At 35.2% G+C, this 24,773-nt stretch overlaps 1 protein-coding gene and 2 non-coding genes across 6 annotated transcripts; all 3 read left to right on the forward strand.

The window, feature by feature from the left end:
- Positions 1-4: 4 nt before the first annotated feature.
- TRNAS-UGA lies at positions 5-86 on the forward strand. Its single transcript has one exon. It is a non-coding gene; the product is annotated as a tRNA-Ser (tRNA).
- A 1,655-nt stretch (positions 87-1,741) lies between these two features.
- On the forward strand, positions 1,742-4,485 carry LOC123898057 (auxin-responsive protein SAUR21-like). Of its 4 annotated transcripts, XM_045948907.1 has the most exons (4): positions 1,888-2,069; positions 2,551-2,606; positions 3,539-3,624; positions 3,996-4,485. In XM_045948907.1, exon 4 carries the CDS (start codon positions 3,999-4,001, stop codon positions 4,308-4,310), a length of 312 nt encoding a protein of 103 aa, XP_045804863.1. In that variant the 5' UTR covers positions 1,888-2,069; positions 2,551-2,606; positions 3,539-3,624; positions 3,996-3,998; the 3' UTR covers positions 4,311-4,485. The 4 variants fall into 4 exon arrangements, with proteins under 4 accessions (XP_045804860.1, XP_045804863.1, XP_045804861.1 ...); XM_045948904.1 differs by adding an exon at positions 1,742-1,881 and having other exon boundaries at positions 2,003-2,069; positions 2,551-4,485; XM_045948905.1 differs by having other exon boundaries at positions 1,888-2,062; positions 2,551-3,624.
- A 1,226-nt stretch (positions 4,486-5,711) lies between these two features.
- Positions 5,712-5,814, forward strand: LOC123900248. The gene has a single exon (XR_006805898.1). It is a non-coding gene; the product is annotated as a U6 spliceosomal RNA (small nuclear RNA).
- The last annotated feature ends 18,959 nt before the right edge of the window (positions 5,815-24,773 follow it).

Below are 24,773 nucleotides of genomic sequence, written 5' to 3' on the forward strand. Positions count from 1 at the left end.
CAGAGTCGATATGTCCGAGTGGTTAAGGAGACAGACTTGAAATCTGTTGGGCTTCGCCCGCGCAGGTTCGAACCCTGCTGTCGACGATTTTCTTTTACTCTTTTCAATTTATTTATGCCACCTAACCTAAGTGCCACGGCCAGGCCACATCATAAATGAGAACACCATGTCATCAAAATGGAAGGGGGACTAAACTTTTTTTTTTTTTTTTTTTACTTTTAAAATAGGGACCAAAAATTTGGTTTTAAAAATAGGGAGACTAAAAGTTCAAAAATATGTAAATAAGGGGACCAAAATTGCATTTAAACCTTAAAAAAAATAAATAAATACCACCTCTCTCTTTTGAAAATGTACCAAAAAAATAAATAAAAGGTCTTTTAATTTCTATCTAGGCTCGATTTCGACTATTTAAAATGGATCTCTAATAAAAAATTGTAAAAATAATTATCCACTAGTTAAATTGTATTAGGAAAATAGTCCATGCCTTCACTATGTGTTTCCTTCTCAATTCCACGTTCATGCCTTCACAATGTGTTTCCCTCTCAACCGGTATTTCGGTTGAAAGATTGATTAAAGAGAACAACAATCATTCTTGCATTATCCGTAATGTTGAAGGTAGCTGCCTTGCTCTCCTCGGTTAGAGGGGATTTTTGGAAGAATTATAAGAAAAAATTTAGGATATTTTCTATCGGAATTCTCGGATTTCATCCAAGGGTCAACTAACATCCTTCACTATAACAAGAAATATGTCCATTGAAGAACGTGTTTACTACTATGATTCTTCGCATTGCATCATAATCATCATCAATGGTCACAATGCCAATTATGATGTACATGCATACATAATTCAAGATATAAAGGAACTGATTAAAACAATCAACTCATAATTGGCGAAGTCGTAGGTTCAATTCCAACTGGATGCACGAGAATAAAAAACTCCCTAAAGTTCATTTCTGTTCAAGAATTTGTATTTTAAACTGTCAAAAGTTCATCCTTCGCAATTCTATGACATTAGTATCAAAATATATAATTATCTTGACTACATTGACTTTTTTTCCGTGTGTCCCAAAAAAACAAATGAAGCATCCATTTTTTTTTTACTTAAATTATTTATTTATTTCCATAATTTAGACTTTCCCTTTCACAAATTCGAAATAAGTAATTTCTTTATCTTTAGTCTACTACAATAATACAAAACTCTAAACACCAACATCATACACACCCTAAAAAAAGTTTGAAGCTTCATGTGATGCTGATGCCACAGTTTATACTACACCAATAAAAAAATGAAATTGAAATTTGATAGATGTACGGTAGAAGGTCCCTACTACTACTAGTAATCTTCTTCTTAGGAAGCGATTTGGCCAAAATTTTCTTTAGGCTTAACTACACATTTGGTCCCTTACGTTTATTTTAGGTTTTAATTTGGTCCCTTACGTTTAAAAAGAATCAATTTGGTCCCTTACGTTTCCATTAGGTTTCAATTTAGTCCTTTCCGTTAATTTTATCACTAACACCATTTGAACTATACACGTGTCACTGTGTCAAAGTGTCCACGTGTCAGTCCACATATGCGAATTGACTGCCACATGTGACAAAATTGACGGAAAGAACTAAATTGAAACCTAATGGAAACGTAAGGGACCAAATTGATACTTTTTAAACGTAAGGGACCAAATTAAAACTTAAAATAAACATAAGTCAAACTTGTTTTCCTCTCTTTTGTTTTCATTTACCCTAGTGGAATCATTGGAAAATCAGGGGAAAACAGGGCGTTGTGAGAAGAGAAGAGAAAAAGGGTGGGCAAGATGGAGGCTGACACCACACCAGTAGTTGTAGTTCTACCTACTACTTATTCAACTCAACGGTGTAAGTACAAAGGTAGTACATTATACATATGATCTATGATCTATCCCAATTTTACTTGAAGAAAGAAACAAACAAAGTATAAACCCTTGTTTGTTCCGTAGTACTAGCTTGTCATATTTGTTTTTGTTCACAGAATGAATTCAGGATCGATCGATATTACCATTAGGGATCAAATTCCTCCAGTACTGCTTAGGTAGTAGGTTAGTACTTACTTACTTTAGTACATTGCATTTTGTCTCTTCCATGTTCATATAATTGCCACCCACCCACGCCTTTCTTCTGACAATAAAGATTCTCTTCGATTTACAAAACAAATTTTAAATAATTATTATTATTATTATTTCATTTCAATGTTACTTTAATTAATTTACTTGTTAGTTGTTACTAGCTAGCTAGTATTAGTATTTGGACACAAAATTTTAGACATCATATCCCAACATATAATATTGAACATCCCTAATCAAGAATGAATTGGTCTAAGTGGTAATAGATTTGAGTCTTTAGCTAGAAGTTACATATGAAAAAATTCAATCGGAAGGAAAAGAACCACCTTATATATTCCCACAAATTTCCCAGCAAAGTAAGTTTGTACTGCTTCAATAAAAAGATCAACACTTTGTACTAGTGGAAACTTAACATACTATGATACTAACATAAAAAAAAAATTAACGTGCAATGCAGATGTGAGAGAACAAACATCAGATTAGAAGTTGATTCACACTTTTGCAGATAACCAGGTATTTCAACGTGGCCAATTAGGTTTACTAAAAACATTCATGTCAGATTTACTAAACCATATAAACAAACTCCAACAGCTACTTGGGTTTTGATACTTTGCAATTAATTAAACTTTTATAGTTGTATAGTACTAGTGACTTGACAAATTGTATAACATTGGTAATTAAGCGTCAATGCAATGCATGTTATGTTATGTGAAGCCTTGTTAATTAGTAAGTAGCATATGTCATTGGAATTTGAGTTAAAGGAAAGAAGAACGTGATACAGGGCAAATTTAAACTGTATCTCATGAAGGTAAAAACAGTTACATATATCATTTACTAATTACCTTGTTATATATATTTGTCAAAAGGGTACTGACAGTGGTTTTTAGTTGGACTGAACCCGCCTGCGGCAATCCGTGTAATTAAGGCTGACAAAATGGTTGTTCACCCAACCCTGTTTGATTTTTTTGCTTCCGGTAGCTCGGGTTGGGCCGTACTTTTTTAGATAGTTTCTCTTGCTTTCTCAGTCTTATATAATCTCTAATTTCCATATTTTTTGTACTTGTAGTAGAAATTTTCTTGACCTAATCTTATTGTAAGTTTGAATGAACTGACAATTATAACTGTCTGTCATTTAGTTGAAACTGCAAAGAGCCGTTTTTACCAACATCAAAATGAATGGTTCACTGTGATTTGGTCAGTTTCAATGCCAATTCAATCATGGTCCACGTGCATGAGTTATCATCATCTAAATAAATGAAATATGTCAACTGACTTATCTTATCTTGCTATTTATATAGTATATGCATGCATGGATGTGTGATTAATTGCTGCTTCTGCTGTTGCATTTGGCGTTGCTAGCTTATTGCATATCTATCTTTAAAGCCCCATCACATGCAAGCGTGTGATGTGATGTGATGTGATGTGACGATCCTTTTGGTTTTCAGTGTACGGTAGCACTCTGTTTTGTGCAGAGTGATGGGTGGATTCAAGTTTGAAGTGGAGATTAATTGAGCTTGCTCAGTGCAGCCATGTGAGTTTTCTTTCTGAATTTCATAAAGTGGGCCCAAAGTTTTCTGTCACCATATCATATACCCAATAACTTGGAGTATAATTTATTAATTGGACTCACCAATTATCAATATTATGATTTTGATCCCTTCTGGAAATGTATGGCTTCCCACTCTGTCTCAATCATTACTTACACACACACACACACACACCACTTGTAGTATACTATATATACTTACTTAGTATAAATATCAACTACAACAACGCCAAATTAAGCATTCACTTCCAAAATTGTTGTTTGTTACAACAAGATCTACCACTACTACTGCACCACTCTATATTTGCATTCTTTCTGTCTCTTCATATCTTTATTAATTCAAATTAATCTACAAGATCATGGGTATTCGTCTGCCATTTATGGTTCTTCATGCAAACAAGATATTCAAGTCATCATCACAACATCTACATAGTAGAAATCATTCCAATGTTCCAAAGGGACATGTAGCTGTCTATGTTGGAGAATCTCAGATGAAGCGTTTTGTGGTTCCAATATCTTACTTAAATCATCCTTCATTTCTTGACTTGTTAAACCGCGCTGAGGAAGAATTTGGCTACAATCATCCAATGGGTGCTCTCACTATTCCTTGCAAAGAAGAAGCATTTATTAATCTTACATCTCAACTGCGCGAGTGCATCTTGAAACATTGATTTCGATCATAGCCTATGAGATGACTTAGTAGTTAGTGCTCATTTTTCTGCCATTTTTGTTTTTGGTGCTAGCCTAGCTCACCATTTTTAACAAATAGTTATTATAAATGTATTTCATTGTATACAGTTTAATATATATATTGACTATTAGAAGCAAAATAATTTGTTACCTCCATATTTAACTTCTGATTCTGTAATCAACTTCCAAATTTTGTTCATTTAGAAGGCTGAAGGTACATAACTAGATAATGAAATGCTATGCCAGTAGTATTTTAGTTTTGTTGGTTAGAGATGTGTATATTGGAAAATTGATTAATTCAAGTCAAATTTTTTATGTCTTTGAATTATCAAACTCCAAATTTTTGATAATTTAAACTCAACCTTAAATCTATAAAAACTTCTTATGGATTTTGTTCTTTCAATCTGATATTTCTAATGGAATACTCTTTTTGGTTTTAAATATAAATAAAAGACCGGAGATAAAGTATTAATTTTGTTTATGAGATCGAAAAACAAAACATATAACTATAAAATGAACAATGCCACATGATGGATCTAATTAGGGCAATGAGATCAAATCTTCGAGAAATTATGGCATAATGCACCAAATTTTGTAATAAAGAAATGAAATTCTCTAATGTCACGTTAAAATATATTTGTATATCATGACAAACATAAAGTCTTAATCATAATATCATGTCATGATATTATGAAATGAAATTCTTTAATGTTTTTGAATGTCTTTCTTGATTGATATATTATCAGATATGATCTTCCTGCCCTATCTTTATATACTAGACTTTATTGATTTTTTGTTTGACCTTTGAGCAAATGATCCGTGGAATCTTTGCAATCTTTATAGAAAGTGAATAGAATTTGTTTCACTATGATGTCGAGTAGTCTAGACTAATTAATAAAATTCATTTTATACATAAATAAAATAAAACCAAGGTACAACTATTAGAAGACTTGTGAACCATTCACAAAAGAAAAAACAAAAACAAAAAAAGGCTCATGAACCAAAATTGTTATGACAATAGTTTATTAGAATAACCTCTATAACATTTAAGCTAAGTTCTAAATGTGACAAACGCCTAATTATTATTTTTTGAAAAGGGACAAACAAACACATAAATTTGATGGATTTGGAACATATTTTATTATTTTTTTCTATATCTCTTTTCTTATTTTCTATCTCTATCTCTATCTTATTAAAAGATAATAAAATAGTCAAGAGAAAGAGTGAAATTCAAAAATAAATATAGAGTAATAAAGAAAAAAATGGAGAGGAAATAGATTGAGAAGTACTGTACTTGTATAGCGCAAGTGAACCACAGGGCCCACATCGCTTACATCTTTTGCACTTTCAGTGTTTATATAACGCAAGTGAACAACAATTTTGTCCCTTAGGGGTCATCCGATAAAATTGGAACGATACATAGAAAATTATCATGACCCTTGTGCAAGGATGACACACACAAATCGAGAAATGATCCAAATTTTTTTGCCATTTTTTTTTCTTACTCTCTTCTTCTCTTCGTTGTTCATTCAACATCTATACTGCATCTCCCATCAAAGTAATAAGTAAGTTTTATGCATTATTGTTCAATTCTTGTTCTCATTTGGTTGATTAGTTTTTTTTTTTGAAAACCTGGTATCCGGCCTTAGGACAGACTAATCTAAGGGGACCAATCCCACTGCCCACTTGCGGGGCCCCATTTAAAACCAAAGTTTTTTTTTTGCTCTGTATGGACTTAGTCCACCGAAATTGGCACCAGTGGGAATCGAACCTGAGACCTTGAGAGGAGCATACTCCAAGGGCCCAAGCCAACAACCCAACACCACTCGACCAACCCCAAGTGGGTTTCATTTGGTTGATTAGTTATTATAGAATAATACAAAATTTTATTCTATCTTCTGGTGGACCTAAAAACTAGGGTTTTAGTTGCCACACCTCTGCATCTGCTTGATGATTAATGAGGATAGCCTCATTAAGTAGCTGAGGATGTTTAGAGTTGTTAAGCTAATAAGTTATCCTGAAAAACCATTATGCAATACAATAAAAGGCATAATTCATGTTCAGTCTTTGATCATTGCAGCAGCAGAGAAGCATGAATTTCTTTACCTACATTCATTGGACAGTCCTCCTCATCAGCATCAACAGAGAATGTTCCACACTGGACTGAAAATATTCATGTTCTGGTGGTGTGGTCATTTCTTGACTTGGTCAAGAGTCAAAACTAATGGAGGGTTCACTAGGATGTGTTAAGGACTTATTTTCCCGAGTTGTTCAAGCTTGAGCTTTATAACACATTCAATGGTGTTGAGTTGTATATACTAGAGAGTTGGTTCAGAAAGCCGAAGGATGTGCACCAAGGAAAGATGCATGCTGATAACCATAGGGGTAACTAATCATTTTAATCTGTTGATGCAGCTTGCTTAGCAGTATTAGCAGGTACCTTTTACTCGTGGTTAGTAAATTAGTAAACTAGGAAAGCTAAACATTACTACTTAGTTGTTTTTTTTTTTCCATTGTAGGAGTCACCGGTTTAGTAATTCATGACTATAAGAACAAAGAGCCAGTTAAGTTATTGAAACATTGTGTCATTATTGATTAGACAAATATAAAAGAGAGTGAAATAAATCAAATGATGTTACTGAGTAAGTCATTGTGAGGTACAATTTTCACCCATTCCCATTAAAGGGAAAAGGGAAATAATTACAACATAAAGGATGCCTATTGTACAAAATGTCACTACAAATAATCTTTTTCAGTCTCTTGCAGTTTTAGATTTATAGCCCATTGAAGTGAGAAGTAATATGCAAGAAAATATCTTCTGTGCAAGGAATTGTGAGGCCACCCATTGGATGATCATATCCGAATTCTTCCTCTGCTTGACTTAGCAAGGCTAGAAATGAAGGTTGGTTCAAGTATGACATGGAGATTACAAACCGCTTCATTTCCTTTCCAACGTACACCGCAAGATAACCCTTTGGCACATTTGTTGCTTTCGCTGATATTTGGCTACTACTAAAAGCAGCCCGTCTAATAGCTCCAGGTAAACGGAAGCCCATTTTAAATGTTTCAATATACAAACCAAAGCACTCAAATTTAAGAGAAGTGTATCTAAGTTTTGATGCTTGAGTATGTGAATGACTTGTGATATTTGTGAAGAAAAATATTGTATTTATAATCTTCAAGAGTTGATTTTTTTTTGAATGGGTCTTCAAGAGTTAAGAAATTATTGTTAAAAAATGGGGTCCATGAGATGAGAGATCATATGGTATTATCGTTGGATGTCTCTCTTTCAATCAAGGTCAGCAAGTTCAATAATATGGCCCACTTCTGAACCAAAGGCAGGTAGAGTATCCACTTGGAAGTCAAATGAGATGGCTAGGTTAAACTTAATGCTTCATTTATTTGACATGTAATGCCTGTTCTTCATATTGGTAACACGGCTCAATGGCGACATATAGCTAGCTACCAAAAATTTGTTGTAGTTTGAATTCTAAGGTAGACAATGGCTAGTTTACTACAAATCATAAATGTTAGGAGCCAACGTGGAACCTTCATCAAAAGCTTGGTCAGCAGTCAGAAGATAGTAGTACATGTTTGAACCCACAAGTAGCAGAGATACTGTATTCTGAAAATTGACTTTTTCATTTTAACATTCTTATATCTTTCGTTTTAAATAATTGCAGGCTTTTGAAGAAAATCTGGCAACAACTACTTTGGCATGATTATAAGGACTATATATAGCTCAAAACTTTAACTTGTACTAAAGGTTTTTCGATGATTTTTTTCTGCATATATAAGAATAATTAGCTAGTAGAACCTTGATTCATGAAACTGCGTTAAACTGGCATGAAATGTCTTCTTCTATACTAATACTTAAGAAGCTATGCATTCTAAGGGGAATATGTGAGGTTGTATTTAATGTTAATATTTATTTTTTCTGTTTCCCTCCGAAAAAGGCCCGATGGTTTTTCTTAGTAAAGTATCGGTGCCAAACTGTCATACAGTTGATGACTTGCTGCTTTTAAGTGTCAGGCTAGTCAAAGTTTCCCATTTAAAATTGATTAACAGACATAAGTAGGCCTAGTTTGGATTAGTTTCTAGCTTTAAAGAATTGGGATGACTATTTGACTCTGTTTTTTTGGTTTAGGTTTGACTCTTAGCTAACATACACTTTTATGAAATTCAAAGTAAACAGTTGCCGTTAATTGCGTGTTATAGCACAACAACTTTGACGAAAAGTCCATGTGAAGAGCACAAAAGTTCATGTGATTATCAGTCACCACCACCTTCTTCAATTATTGGTATATTCCTATCTTCATTTTCATTTCAATGCCACCGGCTTGCTTACAAAATTCTATTATCTGCTAAACAAGTTGAAAAAATTTATAGGTTAAAGAATTTTTTTTTCTTCAGGATTTAATTCTTTGAAGTTTTGTTGTATGGCCTCACAGTATATCTAAAAATATAACCAACCTTGCATTACCATATCTACTACGTGATAGTTAGTTTCCCTAATATTGGTGCACGGCACGTGTTTGTGCATGCAAAGTATTTAAGATGACACAAAACAGCAGACAAATTCACCAGAATATGTTTGGTAAGGTTCTCATTTCAGATTTCCACTTAAGAGGAAACATCAAAATTAACAGAAATTCCCAATGTACAAAAGGTCTCAACTAGTCAATCCTATTGTGCTATGTTATCATTAGTATGAATTTTTTGCAGTATGAATTAAACCAGTTTTACATTACCATAAAATTGGTGCATGGCTTGTGTTTGTGCATATAATCCAAGTATTTGAGATGACAAAAAACAATGGAAGGTTTTCATAGAGGACCACACAAAATTTGATATTACATGCCCCGCCTTGTGGAAAATTAGCCTATGAAAGAGACCTGAGCTGGCCTGCTTCTTATGTTTCAGACAAGATCTTAACATATCAAATATTCTGTTCTTGTTTTTATAAGAAAAGTTGTAGTTCTTAATACTTTAGATCCAATCAGTATACCGTGAAATATTCTTGGAAGATGCTGCAACTTTATCTGGATATACTACTGCCACATTGTTGATCCAACTGTAAAATTTGGCTGATATCAATCGGAGAAATGAGAAGGATTGGACCATGAAATTTTGTTCACAATTGAGCCAGACATCAGCTATGTAAACCAGTTAAAAGGAAAAACGTCTTCCCTACAGAGATTATACAGTTTTTTTGCAACATCCTTGTAACAAAAGTAAAAGAGAGTTTGTCCAAAATAATGGGTACAAATGGTAATATATCCTTTATATTCATCACAAGCTTTAAAATTTGGGTTTGTGTAAATTGATGATTGAATCTCATGGGAGTTGGAATATTTGGAGGAGCTTTGTTATTATTTATTAGTTAGCTTAATTGGTCTGCATAGATGAAGAAGCAGTTGATAGAAGCATATTGCATAAGGCATGTAGAAAAGTTATGAGCTTAGATACAACATAACTTATCAAATATTAGAGTTTAAAGGAATTGAGGTGCCTAATGCTTCCAGCTTCTGTACCAGTGCACTTAATACTGTTAGCAGATTTCACAGCACGCAAAATGTAATTCCGCAGACCTAAAATCAGCCTATCCCGATGCAAGTCTCAAACATTAGAGGGTGTCATCCGACTGCGGGTTATTATAAGCTAAATGTTGATTCTGCAGGTCCGTCAGGTCAAGGAAAGTGGGGCCTAGCTGCGGTGATTCAAGATGCAGATGATTTGGTATCAGCGGCAGGTTGTTGGTGTTTGCCAATTTCGCCCAACTTTAATGTTGCAGAAGCGATGACTTTGAAAAAGTTTGGCGTTTGCAAGGGATTTGTTATTTTTATCTCTTCAGGCAGGATCTGACAATAGTAACATGATTGCGGCACTCACAAACAAGCAACAGGTCTCAGCCTACTTGGATACAATTGTAGAAGACTGCATCAAGTTCACTTCTAGCTTTAATTCTATTAGTTTCACTCATGTAAGGCGTGTCGCAAATCAAACTATTCGTTACTTAGCTAAATTAGCCTTATCTTCTGGTTTAGACTTTATTTGGATTGAAGAGACTACATCTTGTATTTTTGAGTTTGTGGCATTTGATTTACCACCAGAATCGGCTTAATGAAAGTATTTCTCCTTTCAAAAAAAGAAAGATAACTATGCTCTCCAATATTTTTCAAATTTTCACTCAGCCTGTATATTCGCCTTTAACACGAGTTAAGTAGAACTAATTCGACTGAAATTTGAGATTTGATAAAAACAGCCCTTTTTGTGGCAAAGATATTTCGCTACAAATCATAAATCAAAGCTGCTACAAAATCATTTTCTATAAAATTTGTGAGATTGTGAGAATATTTGAGCTAGATATTGCTTCCAATATATATTTTTTTCATTCAAAAGGAATCACCAATTTTGCAATTTATAAATAGAAGCATATATGAGCCATTGAGTTGTTGAATATATTGTGTCATTACGATTATAAATGAATAATAACGAATAATCTGTTCCTGAATATGCCATTCAGATGGACAACTAACCCATTCCAAAGGGAAGGAAGGGAAAAAAATCTTTACAAATCTAATTGATGAATATTGTACAAAATGTCTCTCCTAATCTATGTTAATCACTTGCAGTTGTAGATTTATAGTCCATTGAAGTGAGAAGTGATATGCAAGAAAACATCTTCTCTGCAAGGAATTGTAAGGCCACCCATTGGATGATCATATCCAAATTCTTCCTCTGCTTGACTCAACAAGTCTTGAAATGAAGGTTGGTTCAAGTATGACAAGGGGACAACAAACCGCTTCATTTCCTCGCCAACGTACACTGCAAGATACCCCTTTGGGATATTTGATACTTTAGATGATGTTTGGCTACTGCTAAATGAAGCCCGTCTAATAGCTGCAGGTAAACGGAAACCCATTTCAAATATTTTTGAATTTGAAGAACAAGCTATGTTTCTCAGATGTAAGAAAAAGTTATCTAAGTTTGATTGCTTGAGTGATTTGTGTTGGTTGTGAAGGAGGACACTATATTTATAGATTTCAAGAGTTTTTTGAAATCCCTTTGCTAAAGAAATAATTGTTAAAATGATGGGGGCTAAGTGATGAGAGAGATCACATGGTGTTGTCTTAGATTCCTTTGTCAAGGATCAATAAGTTCAGTGAGTGCAAACCCCACCTTTGAATGAAAGGCTCATGTTAAACTCAATAGTTGTATAATGCCTACTCATTTCTTTTCAGACATGCATCAGACATGGCACATGTTCTTCTCTTCATATTAATAGCACAACTCCATGGCAATGTTCAATAGTTGTATGAGAAAAATATGTCATACAGCAACACACTATTTACAGCTTGTGCATAATTAGTGTTCTTGACTTAGTTATTGAAGGGTCTAGTTGGAGACAATCAGGCTATGGTTTACAAGAGATCACATGATAGTGTCGATAGGTCTATATGAAAAATTGAATAGAGAGTAATTAAATGTACGTCCCAGAAATGCATTTCCGATGACAGCTGTAGGTGGCCTACAAAATCAATTTAGCAGACATAGACAGCAAAGCCTGTGGTCAATTGTAAGGGACTTGAAAAAGAGGATAGAAACCCAAGTTTTGTTTTGGTCCTTAATAGTACAAGATTGGCTGCATATATTGGGCCATACTGACCAAGCAATGATATAGCTACCAGTCGTTCTATCCTATAGAAACAGGGACAAAATACTTGATAAGTATGTTTATAGTTTGTCTGGAACATGTGAAGAAGGTCTCTTTCAAAAGCCTGATCATCAGTTAAAATCTCCAAGACAGTGCCATGTGATTATTAATGAGATTTGTCTCCAAGCTTGAATAACTCATTATTCACCATACAATAATTGGTTTTCAAAGTCTATATATACCGATCATTTGGGTTTAATAAGCAAAACAAATCACTCTTTCCTTGAAGCATCATTATTCAAATTCACTTCTTTCTTCTTACTATACTTCTTTGAGATCCGTCTGTTAGGAAGAAACAATAACAAAAATGGGTTTTCGCTTACCTGGTATTAGACGATCATCATCTAGCAAACAAGTGGAGGTGCCAAAAGGATATATTGCAGTGTATGTTGGAGAGAAACTGAAGAGGTTCTTGATTCCAGTATCATTCTTGAACGAGTTTTTATTTCAAGAATTGCTTAGCCAATCTGAAGAGGAATTCGGTTACTGTCATCCAATGGGTGGTCTTAGAATTCCCTGCAATGAAGATGTATTCTTACATACAGCTTCTTGCTTGAACAACTTGTAACTAATTCATTATGCAAAAAAGTCATATGAATTATAACATAGAACAGTGTAGGATTGACTAGTTGAGACAATTTTTGTACATCAGGAATTTCTTTGTCCATTTTGTTGTTTCCTCTTAAATGGAAATCTTAAATGAGAAAATTATATTCTGTTGAATTCATCTCTTGTTTATTGCGTCATTTCAAATACTTCCATTGCATGCACAGACACAAGCCATGTAACAATTTTATGGATGCTGTCTCTTACTACATACTAGTAGAAAAACCTTTGTTTTTAATCTACAAAGATTGTTGACTTGAATGGCGCATGATAGAATTTGAGAAGAAGATCAGTAGAAGTGAAATGAAAACGAATAAAGGAATATACTAATAATTAATCACTTAATAAACCAACATCTTACTCACCAAATAATCTGTGAGTTCCATTTTTATTGTGACGATTGAAGAATGTGGTGGAGGCCAAAATCACAAGGACATTCCATGCTCTTCGATTAGAAATGAATAATAACAAATAATTTGTTCCTGAATATGTTATTCAGATGGACAACTAACCCTCCCAAAGGTAGGGAAGGGAAAAAATCTTTACAAATCTAAATGTCTCTCCTAATCTATGTCAGTCTCTATTGCTGTTGTAGATTTATAGTCCATTGAAGTGAGAAGTGATATGCAAGAAAAAATCTTCTGTGCAAGGAATTGTGAGGCCACCCATTGGATGATCATATCCAAATTCTTCCTCTACTTGACTCAGCAAGTCTTGAAATGATGTTTGGTTCAAGTATGACATGGGGATCACAAACCGCTTCATTTCCTCTCCAACGTACACGGCAAGATAGCCCTTTGGCACATTTGTGACTTTCGATGATGTTTGGCTACTGCTAAATGAAGCCCTTCTTATAGCTGCAGGTAAACGGAAGCCCATTTTAAATGTTTCAAAGAACAAGATAAAGCTCTCAAATTTAATAAAATAGTATTTATCTTTTGATGTCTAGCTATGCTAATGACTTATGATTTCTGTGAGGGAAAGTAGTGTATTTATATATACTTCAACAGTTTCTTGAAATCCAATTCTTTGAGAAGTTATTGTTAAAGGATGGGGTCCATGAGATGAGGGATCACATGGTATTGTCTTAGATGTGTCTCTATAACAAGGATCGATAAGTTCAATATGAGTGTATATATAATACGTCCCACCGTCTGAATGAAAGGCCAGTAGATTACCCGATTGGAATTCAAATGAGATGGCTATGTTAAACTTAATGCTTGAGTTATGCATATCCATATTTTTTTAGACATGCATTAGACACGCCACATGTTCTCTTCACATAGCTCAATCTTGAGAAATAGAAACAAAAAATTCTCTTAGTGATGAATTTTAAGTCAAATAGTAGCTACAAATTATAAATATCAGGAGACAATAGAGAACCTGTAGCATGGGCTTGGTCAGTAGTCACGGCGACCAGAAGATAGTTGTACATGTTTGAATCCACAAGTAGCATAAATACTTTATTCAAAGTTGAATTTTTTAATTTCAACAGTCCTATATATTTATTTGAAATAATTGTAGCGTGTGTTTGGTTCTGCGGCGGAGAGAATTGATTTTATAAAATTGATTCTGGCCAAAATTGATTTTAAGCTGAAGTGGTTTATGTTTGGATATATTCATGAAAAAGTGAGTTGAACAAAAAATTTGAGTGTAAAAATCAATTCTAGAATCAGAAGCTACGATTTCTAGCTTCAAGTAGAATCAATTCTGGAGGCAGAATCAATTCTACTTTTGAGAAACCAAACAAGTCAGAATCAATTCTACACGTCCAGAATCAATTCTGGATGCTCCAGAATTGAAACCAAACATACACGTAGTCTTTTGAAGAATGTCTAGCAACAAAACTGATTTGCCAAGATTATAAGATGGACTATAGCTCAAAACTTTAACTTGTACTCATAAAGGTTATTTAATGATTTTTTTTCTCCATATAAGAATAATTAGCTAGTAGACCGTAATTCATGAAACTCAAGTATCAGAGTCATGAATAAGAGCCAAACTATCACACAGTTGATGACTTACTGATTTTCTTGAAGTATTATACCATTCCAAGTTCTCCATTCAAAAGTCGTAAAAGTACTAAGTTATAAGATATACAGTAATGAATAAAAGACTAACTGAGATGGCTGGACCCGTGGGTCAAGAAGTGGTAAACCTAAACTCTATTATTTGATGGGTTTAGCTTCTGTTTTAGGCTCTAATTAATTCTGTGTCTATAACATTAATACATGCTTTGCGCAGACTCTAAATCTGACTGATATATAAATTGGGGAAATGAGATGGATCGGACTATGAAATTTGGTTCCACAATTGAGGCAGACATTTACTATAACAGCTAAAAGTAAAAAGTCTTCCTTAGAGTCATTACACAGTTTTTTTCCACCGTCCTATAATGAGTGCAAATGGAATATATCCTTTATTATCATTACATTCTTTCATAGGTTGGGTTTGTGTAAGTTGATGATATTTGGATCTCACGGGAGTTGGAATATTTGGAGGAGCTTTGTTATTATTTATTAGTGTAATTGCCCTGCCTTGTTGAAGAAGGAATTGATAGAAGCACAATGCATGTAAAAAATTGTGAGCTTATATACAAGATAGCTTATCAACAATTAGAGTTTGGATGAACGTTTTATTAGGTCAGAGAAGTTTGCAGGAATGTTCTAGCTCAATTTTGTGCGTAGCACGTACCCTTCTATCATCATTATAATAAACTAGATATTTTATAACAATTTCTTTTTCTTTTCCAAGGAATTGCCGGTTTTATAATTTATAAAAGAGGCATATAGGATCACATTGAGTTGTTGAATGTATTGTCATTATAATTAGAAACAAATAATAACATAATTTGTTCCTGAATTTGTCATTCAGATGGACAATTCTAACCCATTCCAAAGATAGGAAAAGGAAAAAAAAACTTCACAAATCTAAATGATGACTATTGTACATAAATTTTCTGCTAATCTATGTCAGTTTCCTTCAGTGTAAGATTTATAGCCTATTGAAGCCAGAAGTAATATGCAAGAAAATTTCTTCTGTGCAAGGAATTGTGAGACCACCCATTGAATGATCATATCCGAACTCTTCTTCTGCTTGACTCAGCAAGTTTTGAAATGAAGGTTGGTTCAAGTATGAGGTGGGGATAACAAACCGTTTCATTTCCTCTCCGACGTACACTGCAAGATAGCCCTTTGGGACATTCAATACTTTTGATGAGGTTTAGCTATTGCTAACTGAAGCCCGTCTAATAGCTACAGGTAAACGGAAACCCATTTCAAATGTTTTGAAGAACAAGCTGAATTTCTCAAATGTAATAAAAATGTATCTAAGTTTGTTTGCTTGAGTGATTTGTTATGGTTGTGAAAGAGGACACTATATTTATAGTTACTAAGAGTTTCTTGAAATCCCTTTGCTAGAGAAATTATTGTTAAAATGATAGGGCCCATGAGACAAGAGATCACATGGTATTGTCTTAGGTTAGATGTCTCTTCTCTATCAAGGATCTCTAAGTTCAATTAGAGTGCAAACGGTATCCACTTTGAGATATGGTCATGTTAATTTAATTCTTGTACAATGCCTACTCATTTCTTTTCCGACATGGTTGAGACATGGCGCATGTTCTCCTCATATTGAAGAATTATGAGAAATATCAGTCATACACTTAACACACTATTTATAAATTGTGCATATTTATTGGTCTTGATTTGGTTCTTGAAGGGCCTAGATGGAGACAGACAGACTACACTTCACAAGAGGTCACATGATACTGTCAAGAGGTCTTTCTCAAAGATTGAATTGCTTTACCCTTGAGAGAGCAACTAAATGTATGTCCCACATTAAAAAAAATGAAAGTTTTATACACACATAAGTTCTTCTAATTTTGATATGTTTCATACCCTGCCATTTTTTGAATGGACCTTATAATTTTAAAACTCTATAAGTTTGCCATATAAATTAATTTAGCAGACATGGACAGCAATGTCTATGGCCAATTGTAAGGGACTTGAAAAAGAGGATAGAAACCCAAGTTTTGTTTTGGTCATTTTAAAGATTGGAATATGTTGTTTCGTGATAAAGAGATACGAGTGGGCCATACTGACCAAATTAATTTCAGGTAAGGTGTCAACATTCATCTGTGTGATGGTGTTATCCCATATTTTAGCTCAAGGTAAAATATGTTATAATCTCCAGTTCCAAAGACATTTATTGCTATAAAGACCTGTTGAGATGGCTTTAGGTCGCCTTAGTCTTTAATGACTTCAAGAACAAGAGAATCCTAATGGAAAAGCTTCATAGCTCGAGACTGAAAGAATCTTTCGATGGAAGCCAATGAATCGAAGTAATCAAGAATTGTGGACTTAGAGCAATTTTTATCATTTAAGGGTGATTCGACTTCGACGGTTACAACGGTTTACAGGCCTTGGTTCATTTCAAATGCAAAGGACGCGTGGCTGAAGTTTAGTAGTTTAACGTTAGGATAGACGTTGCTTAATTCTCTATAAATAGAAGTATTTGTAGTCGAAGTAGGGGTCACAATTCATTTACACAAAATCTCAAACACTCAAAGTATCCATGTTAAAGCGAGAAACGAGTTATTCGAGAAAGATGTATGAATCGGTGAACCTTTACATTTTCTTTGTAACTTTTACATTCTAAATGCAAATTTACTTTTTCATAAGTCTTTATTTTCTTAAAGCGTTTACCAATTCTGCTTTTTATTGGTTCCCTCGTTCGAGTGAACTTGCCTTAATTGCATTTAACATATGTTTCAGAAATTAAACATATTGTTCTTTTATAAAATAAGGATGTCTTCAAAAATAAACTTCCAAGTTTCCTTTAACAAAATGCATAAACAATTGTCCCGAGATTTACTAGTTGATCTCTCAAGTAATTAATTTAAACTAGCGGTTGTTTACCAAAAATCAGTGTAAACAAATTGGCACGCCCAGTGGGACCGGTTGTTTTGTGCAATTTACATTGTTTAAAAGAAGTTTATTTTCTAAAAATCCTTTTACAAGTATTAAGACAGTTAGTGTTTATAGTTTGTGTTTTGATTTTGTATGCATTTGAGAAGTGGTAAATCTTTACCAAATTTAACTAGTGTCAAATCTAGATCAAAAATGGTTAGACCACCAAATAACAATCAAAACAATAACAACAATGTCCCAAATCCTGAAGGACAGCCAACACAAGCGTCAATTAGTAACGCTACTGTCATGGCCCAAGGCTCTGGAACATCTGCTTCGAGCGTTCCTGCAGTCAGTTTTGGGAATATAGGGGTAACAATGCCCTCAACGAGTTCGACTGTATCTGGGTCGATATCTTCGTTAGTATCACATGGTATAGGGGGCAGTCAGCCTGGTGCTGAAGATGTAAGGAGCCCCATTCGATCGTTTTTGCTGAACCAATCAGGATTAGGAATGCCAGACTCTTTGATGGCAGGCTTACATAATTCTAACCCAAATCCTGACAGGAGTACCATGCCTTCCCCAGCAGCCTCTGTTGTGGGAAATAGGACTAGAGATATTGCCTTACAAAATTTAACCAATGTAACTATGATGTCTTTTCGACAACAAATGGACGAGAGTAATCATGAAATGGTTAATACTCTGACTTCACAATTGGGGACTATTTTGAACCCTTTAATCAACAATACAAATAATAATTATCAGTTGTTAGCCCATCAGATGGGGCGGATTGCAGATTTCTTTGGCACTCCTACAATGCCTAACCAAAACCTTCAGCCCATTCGAAACCAAACACAGGTTCAGCACCAAGGGTTTCGTGTGAACAATGAAGTTCCAAACGATCAAATACCACAAGTGGTACAAGAGGAACCACCGGCTCCAGTGGTGCACCATGTGCCAGAGCCTGAAGTAATTTTGGTTAATCGAAATCAGAATGCTGACGAAGTGGTTCGAAATGTGCAAAGAAATAATTTCGCGCAACAAGATAACTTGGCAAATTTAGTCGAAACTATTTTAACTCAAAATGGTTTCAATGTTGGCCTACATAGGCCTAACTTTATTTCCCCATTATCTGAATACGTGTTACAAACTGAATTGCCAAGGGGATGGAAGATCCCCAAATTCACAAAGTTTGCTGGGGACACAACCGAGTCAACAGTGGAACATGTGGCAAGATTTTTTGCCGAAGCAGGAAATTTGGCAGATAACGAAAATTTAAGGTTGAAATATTTCCCAAATTCCCTAACAAAAAATGCTTTCACTTGGTTCACAACTCTTCCCCCCCGTTCGATTCAGCATTGGACTCAATTGGAAAGGGCTTTCCATGAACAGTTTTATATGGGCCAATCTAAGATTAGTTTGAAGGAATTGGCCAGTGTCAGGAGAAAGACACCAGAGTCCATAGATGACTATTTGAATCGATTTAGGCTACTTAAGGCTAGATGCTTTACTCAAGTGCCTGAACATGAGTTAGTCGAAATGGCTGCTGGAGGCCTAGATTATTCAATTCGAAAGAAATTAGATACACAACATCTAAGAGACATGGCACAATTAGCAGATAGAGTAAGACAGGTCGAACGCCTTAAGGCTGAAAAGGCAAGATCATCGAAGTTTCAAAAAAGGGAAAAGATTGCTTATGTTGAAACTTTAGATGATGATGATGAGGAATATGTGATAAACTATGGAGACATAGAGGATAATGAAATTAATGTGGCCGAATTAAAACCTGGCCCTCCCTATGTCTGCAAATTACTAAAACCTTCGAATGGAAAAAATCCTGTCGAACCCAAGAATGATAAATTTGTTGCTAAAACTTATTCGTTCGATATAACTAAATGTGATGAAATATTTGATTTGTTGGTTACTGATGGCCAAATTGTTGTTCCAAAGGGATTGAAAGTGCCTCCCCTTGAACAGCAAAAGAAAAGAGGTTTTTGCAAATTTCATAATTTTTTGGGTCATAAAACCTCACAATGTGTTCTTTTCAGGGATCTGGTTCAAAAAGCTTTGAAAGATGGAAGGCTGAAGTTTGGAGAGAAATCCGGACACAAGATGAAAATTGACGAAGATCCACTACAAATATCTGATGCTTCCTATGTGGAACCGGTCGAATGCCTGATGATCGATGCCATGGACTTATCAGGAGGCGCTCAATTAGTTTCTATTCCAGAGAATGAATACTATGAAAAAATGAAAGTAGTATATCCTGGGGCTGAAGAGGAACTGATTGATTTTCTACAAAGGTGTAAGCTTAACAAGTCCGAGGTGATGCTTTGCCCAAGGTGCAGTGCTGTATTCGACAAGAAGGCTACTGAGGGCCTTAACAAGTTTATACCATTCAGAAGAAACAAAGAGAATTGGCCAAACTCAAGGCCAATGAAAAAACAGAACATGGCGCATGCTAAACCAATACATCAAAGGTTGGGCAACCCAAATACTTTTGTGCCATCCAACAAATCACCAATGAACAAATGGGTTCATGGTCATGCATCCAACTTTGTCAGAAATTCTGTTGACAAGGGAAGTTCGAGTCATTCTGTTGATTCGAAGAAGTATGCTTACAGAAACAATTACAAGGGAAAGAATCCCATGACCCGCACACAATGGCGTAGGCATCAGCGCCAACAAAGGCTCTCCCTTCAAGAGACTCAAAAGACTGAAGACAACAAAGGAAAACAGGTTGTCGAAGTGGCTAGAAGGCCTCTGAAAGAAAGATTGACTCAACCAAAGGATGATCAAAAGGTTGAGAATGAGTTTGAAGGAGAGAACATGGAAGATGAGGATCTCCTTGATTCAGATCCCGAGTTTGATGTGCTGGTGAACGTAGTTTCGATCCTCCCTGCTGAATATGACGTGTGGTCAGAAGTGACTGAAGGGGAGGATGAATTCGATGAGTCTGAATTGGCTTTACACAAGCCAATGTGTTATTATGTAATGAATAATGGCTGCTTAGAGGAACAGATGGCCAATTTTGAGAGGCCAACTGAGGGAATGAAGAATCATTTGAAACCCCTCTTTATTCAGGCCAAAGTAAACAATGTGGGGGTCAACAAAGTGTTGATCGATGGAGGAGCAGCAGTAAACCTGATGCCAGAATTCATGATTACCAAGATTGGTAAATTCTCTACTGACTTGCACCCTCACAACATCGTTCTTTCGAATTACGAAGGTGAGACTGGTTTCTCGCTGGGGGCAATTCAAGTCGATGTGGCAGTTGGCAGCACTGTTAGGCCAACTTTGTTTTTGGTTGTAGCATCGAAGGCCAATTATAATCTGCTTCTAGGAAGGGAGTGGATACATGGTGTTGGAGCAGTGCCTTCGACTCTCCATCAGAGAGTGAGTATTTGGAGAGATGATGGTGTGGTAGAAAATATCGAAGCTGATCAAAGTTATTTTAGGGCTGAAACACACCACATAACCAAGCACTCATTTGATAAGAAATTGGCGAATATATCGCCATGCACTGAACAGGGATATGCCTATGCCCCTGCTGATAATGTCTACCATTCTGTCAAATTGGATCCAACTCATGGATTCATTTGGGAGAGAGAGGAGATAGATGAAGGTCCACATGTGGATGAAGGCAAAGTCCGCCCAACTGGGTGGGACCTTGAGGAGTACTACGATGACTGAGCCCAATGCTTGGGCCAAGATTTCGGCTTATATGGCCGAAAACAAGATAAAGATGGCTTTAGAAGCCACAATGCTGCAAGAAAATATGGCTATCGAAGCCAACAACTGTGAAAATGGCAAATTATTGCCAATGACTCAAAAAATGGACTGCATCTATGATGAAGAACCATTAGGATTTGAGAAAGATCCTTCCAGTTCAGGTCAAAAGATGCAGGCCCAAGATCCTTTGGAAGAAATAGATATTGGAGATGGCTCTATCAAAAGGCCAACGTACATAAGTGCCAATATCCCAAAGGACCTGCGTGATAAACTGGTCGAACTCCTTAAAGAGTTCAAAGATTGTTTCGCTTGGGATTACAATGAAATGCCAGGTTTAGACAGAAATTTGGTCGAACATAGATTACCCATTCGACCAGACAAGAAACCAGTTAAACAATCACCAAGAAGATTCGCACCAGAAATCCTATCTAAGATCAAGGAGGAAATTGAAAGGCTGCTGAGAAGCAAGTTCATCCGGACTGCCAGGTATGTCGAATGGTTAGCAAATATAGTTCCTGTCATTAAGAAAAATGGTTCTCTTAGAATATGTATAGATTTTAGGGACTTAAACAATGCTACCCCTAAAGATGAATATTCGATGCCTGTAGCAGAAATGTTAATAGATTCAGCAGCAGGTTTTGAATATCTTAGCATGTTAGATGGGTATTCTGGATATAACCAAATTTTTATCGCTGAGGAAGATGTGGCAAAAACAGCCTTTCGATGCCCAGGGGCTTTGGGTACCTATGAATGGGTCGTAATGCCATTTGGATTGAAAAATGCTGGAGCCACATACCAAAGAGCAATGAACTCAATTTTCCATGATTTTATAGATACTTTTATGCAAGTATATATTGATGATATTATTGTTAAATCATCATCACAAAATGATCATTTGGTTTGTTTAAAAAAGTCATTCGAAAGAATGAGAAAATATGGATTGAAAATGAATCCATTGAAATGTGCTTTTTGTGTGCATGCAGGAGATTTCCTTGGGTTTGTGGTGCATAAAAAAGGCATTGAAATAAACCAAAACAAGACAAAAGCGATTTTGGAGACTAACCCTCCAACAAACAAAAAGCAACTTCAATCCTTGTTGGGAAAAATCAACTTTCTGAGAAGATTCATTTCGAATCTAAGTGGTAAAGCTCAAGCTTTTTCACCATTGCTTCGACTCAAGAAAGAGGATGTTTTTACTTGGGGGCAGGATCAGCAAGAAGCATTCGATGCAATCAAAAGATATTTGTCTAATCCTCCAACTCTGATGCCACCAATTAGAAATAAGTTTATGAAGTTGTATATTTCAGCATCTGATACCACATTAGGTAGTATGTTAGCCCAAGAGGACGAAAATGGCGAAGAAAAGGCCATTTATTATCTAAGTAGAGTCCTTAATGATGTTGAAACTAGATATAGTAGTATTGAAAAGCTTTGTCTCTGTTTGTACTTTTCTTGTATGAAATTGAAGCATTATATAAAGCCTATTGATGTTTATGTTTATTCTCATTATGATGTTATTAAACATATGTTGCTAAAACCAATTTTACATAGTCGAATTGGGAGATGGGCTTTAGCTCTTTCTGAATATTCACTTTCATACAAACCTTTGAAAGCAATTAAAGGCCAAATAGTGGCTGACTTCATTGTTGATCATTCAGCAATCGAATCACCTCAAAATTACATTGCTCTAGAACCATGGACTCTGTATTTCGATGGGTCTAGACATCAACATGGTACTGGGATAGGTATTTTGATAATTTCCCCACAAAAGATTCCTACTAAGTTCAAATACAGGATTAATGGTATTTGTTCGAACAATGAGGCTGAATATGAGGCTTTGATAGCAGGATTAGAAATATTATTAAGCCTGGGGGCAAGAGACATTAAAATAAAAGGTGATTCAGAACTAGTTTTGAAACAACTGACCAAAGAATACAAATGTATCAAAGAGCATTTAATTCGTTATTTTGTCATAGCAAATGCGTTACTAAAACGTTTCGATTCGATTGACATTGAACATGTCCCTCGAATAGAAAATCAAGAAGCTAATGACTTAGCCCAGATTGCTTCAGGATACAAAGTGTCCAAAGCAAAGCTAGAACAATTAATAGAAATCAAAGAAAAATTGATTTCTAATGAGCCAATGCAATTGGAATTGTCAATACCAAAACTTGAGGGGGCAGAGATGTCACCAAATGACATAAATAATTCTGATAAAGAAATGAATTATGATGAACTCCAAATTTTGGTCATTGACAATTTAATAGATGGTGATTGGAGAAAACCAATTGTAGAATATTTGGAAAATCCAATCGGGAGTGCTCCTCGAAAGATCAAATACAGGGCATCAAATTATGTGATCATTGGTAATGAATTGTTTAAAAAGACCCTCGAAGGAGTACTATTGAAATGCCTTAGTGAGAATGAGGCCTACATAGCAATATCTGATGTTCATAGTGGGGCTTGTGGTTCTCACCAATCAGGCCATAAGATGAAATGGCTTTTAGTTCGACAAGGCATGTACTGGCCATCTATGTTAAAAGATTGCATAGACTTTGCTAAAGGTTGTCAAGAATGTCAAAAACATGCAGGAATCCAACATGTACCTGCAAGTGAATTACATTCGATAATAAAACCTTGGCCATTTAGAGGTTGGGCATTGGATTTAATTGGTGAAATAAAACCAGCATCATCAAGAAATCAAAAGTACATAATAGTTGGTGTTGATTATTTTACCAAATGGATCGAAGCTATACCTTTGCCCAATGTTGATCAAGAAGAAGTTATAAGTTTTATCCAAAACCACATTATTTACAGGTTTGGAATCCCTGAAACCATCACAACTGATCAAGGTTCAGTGTTTACTGGTCGAAAGATGCAAGAATTCGCCAGGCAAACAGGGTTTAAACTTTTGACTTCGACACCTTATTATGCACAAGCAAATGGTCAAGTAGAAGCTGCCAATAAAATTATTATTGGATTAATTAGAAAACATATTGCTCAAAAGCCAAGAAATTGGAACAAGACTTTAAATCAAGTCTTATGGGCATGTAGAAATTCCCCTAAAGAATCAACAAATTCTACTCCATTTCGATTAACATATGGTCATGATGCCGTGTTACCAGTAGAAATTTATCTGCAATCTATCAGAATTCAAAGGCAAATGGAGATACCAACTGATCACTATTGGAGTATGATGTTTGATGAATTGGTTGATTTAGACGAAGAAAGGCTAAGAGCGCTTGATACTTTAAGCAGACAAAAAGAAAGAGTAGCAAAGGCCTATAATAAGAAGGTTAAATCAAAAACCTTTGACGTGGGGAATTTAGTTTGGAAAGTTATTTTGCCTATGGACAAAAAAGATAGAGTTTTAGGCAAATGGTCTCCAAATTGGGAAGGACCATTTAAAATAATACAAGTATTTTCGAATGGTGCATATGAAATAGAAGAATTGACTTCAGAAAAGCGAACCTTGAATA

Source organism: Trifolium pratense, linkage group LG7 (assembly GCF_020283565.1).
Source record: "Trifolium pratense cultivar HEN17-A07 linkage group LG7, ARS_RC_1.1, whole genome shotgun sequence".
NCBI lineage: Eukaryota > Viridiplantae > Streptophyta > Magnoliopsida > Fabales > Fabaceae > Trifolium > Trifolium pratense.

Coding starts and splice junctions, on each gene's coding strand:
- LOC123898057 (XM_045948904.1), top strand. CDS start 3,999: ATGGGTATTCGTCTGCCATTTATGGTTCTTCATGCAAACAAGATATTC.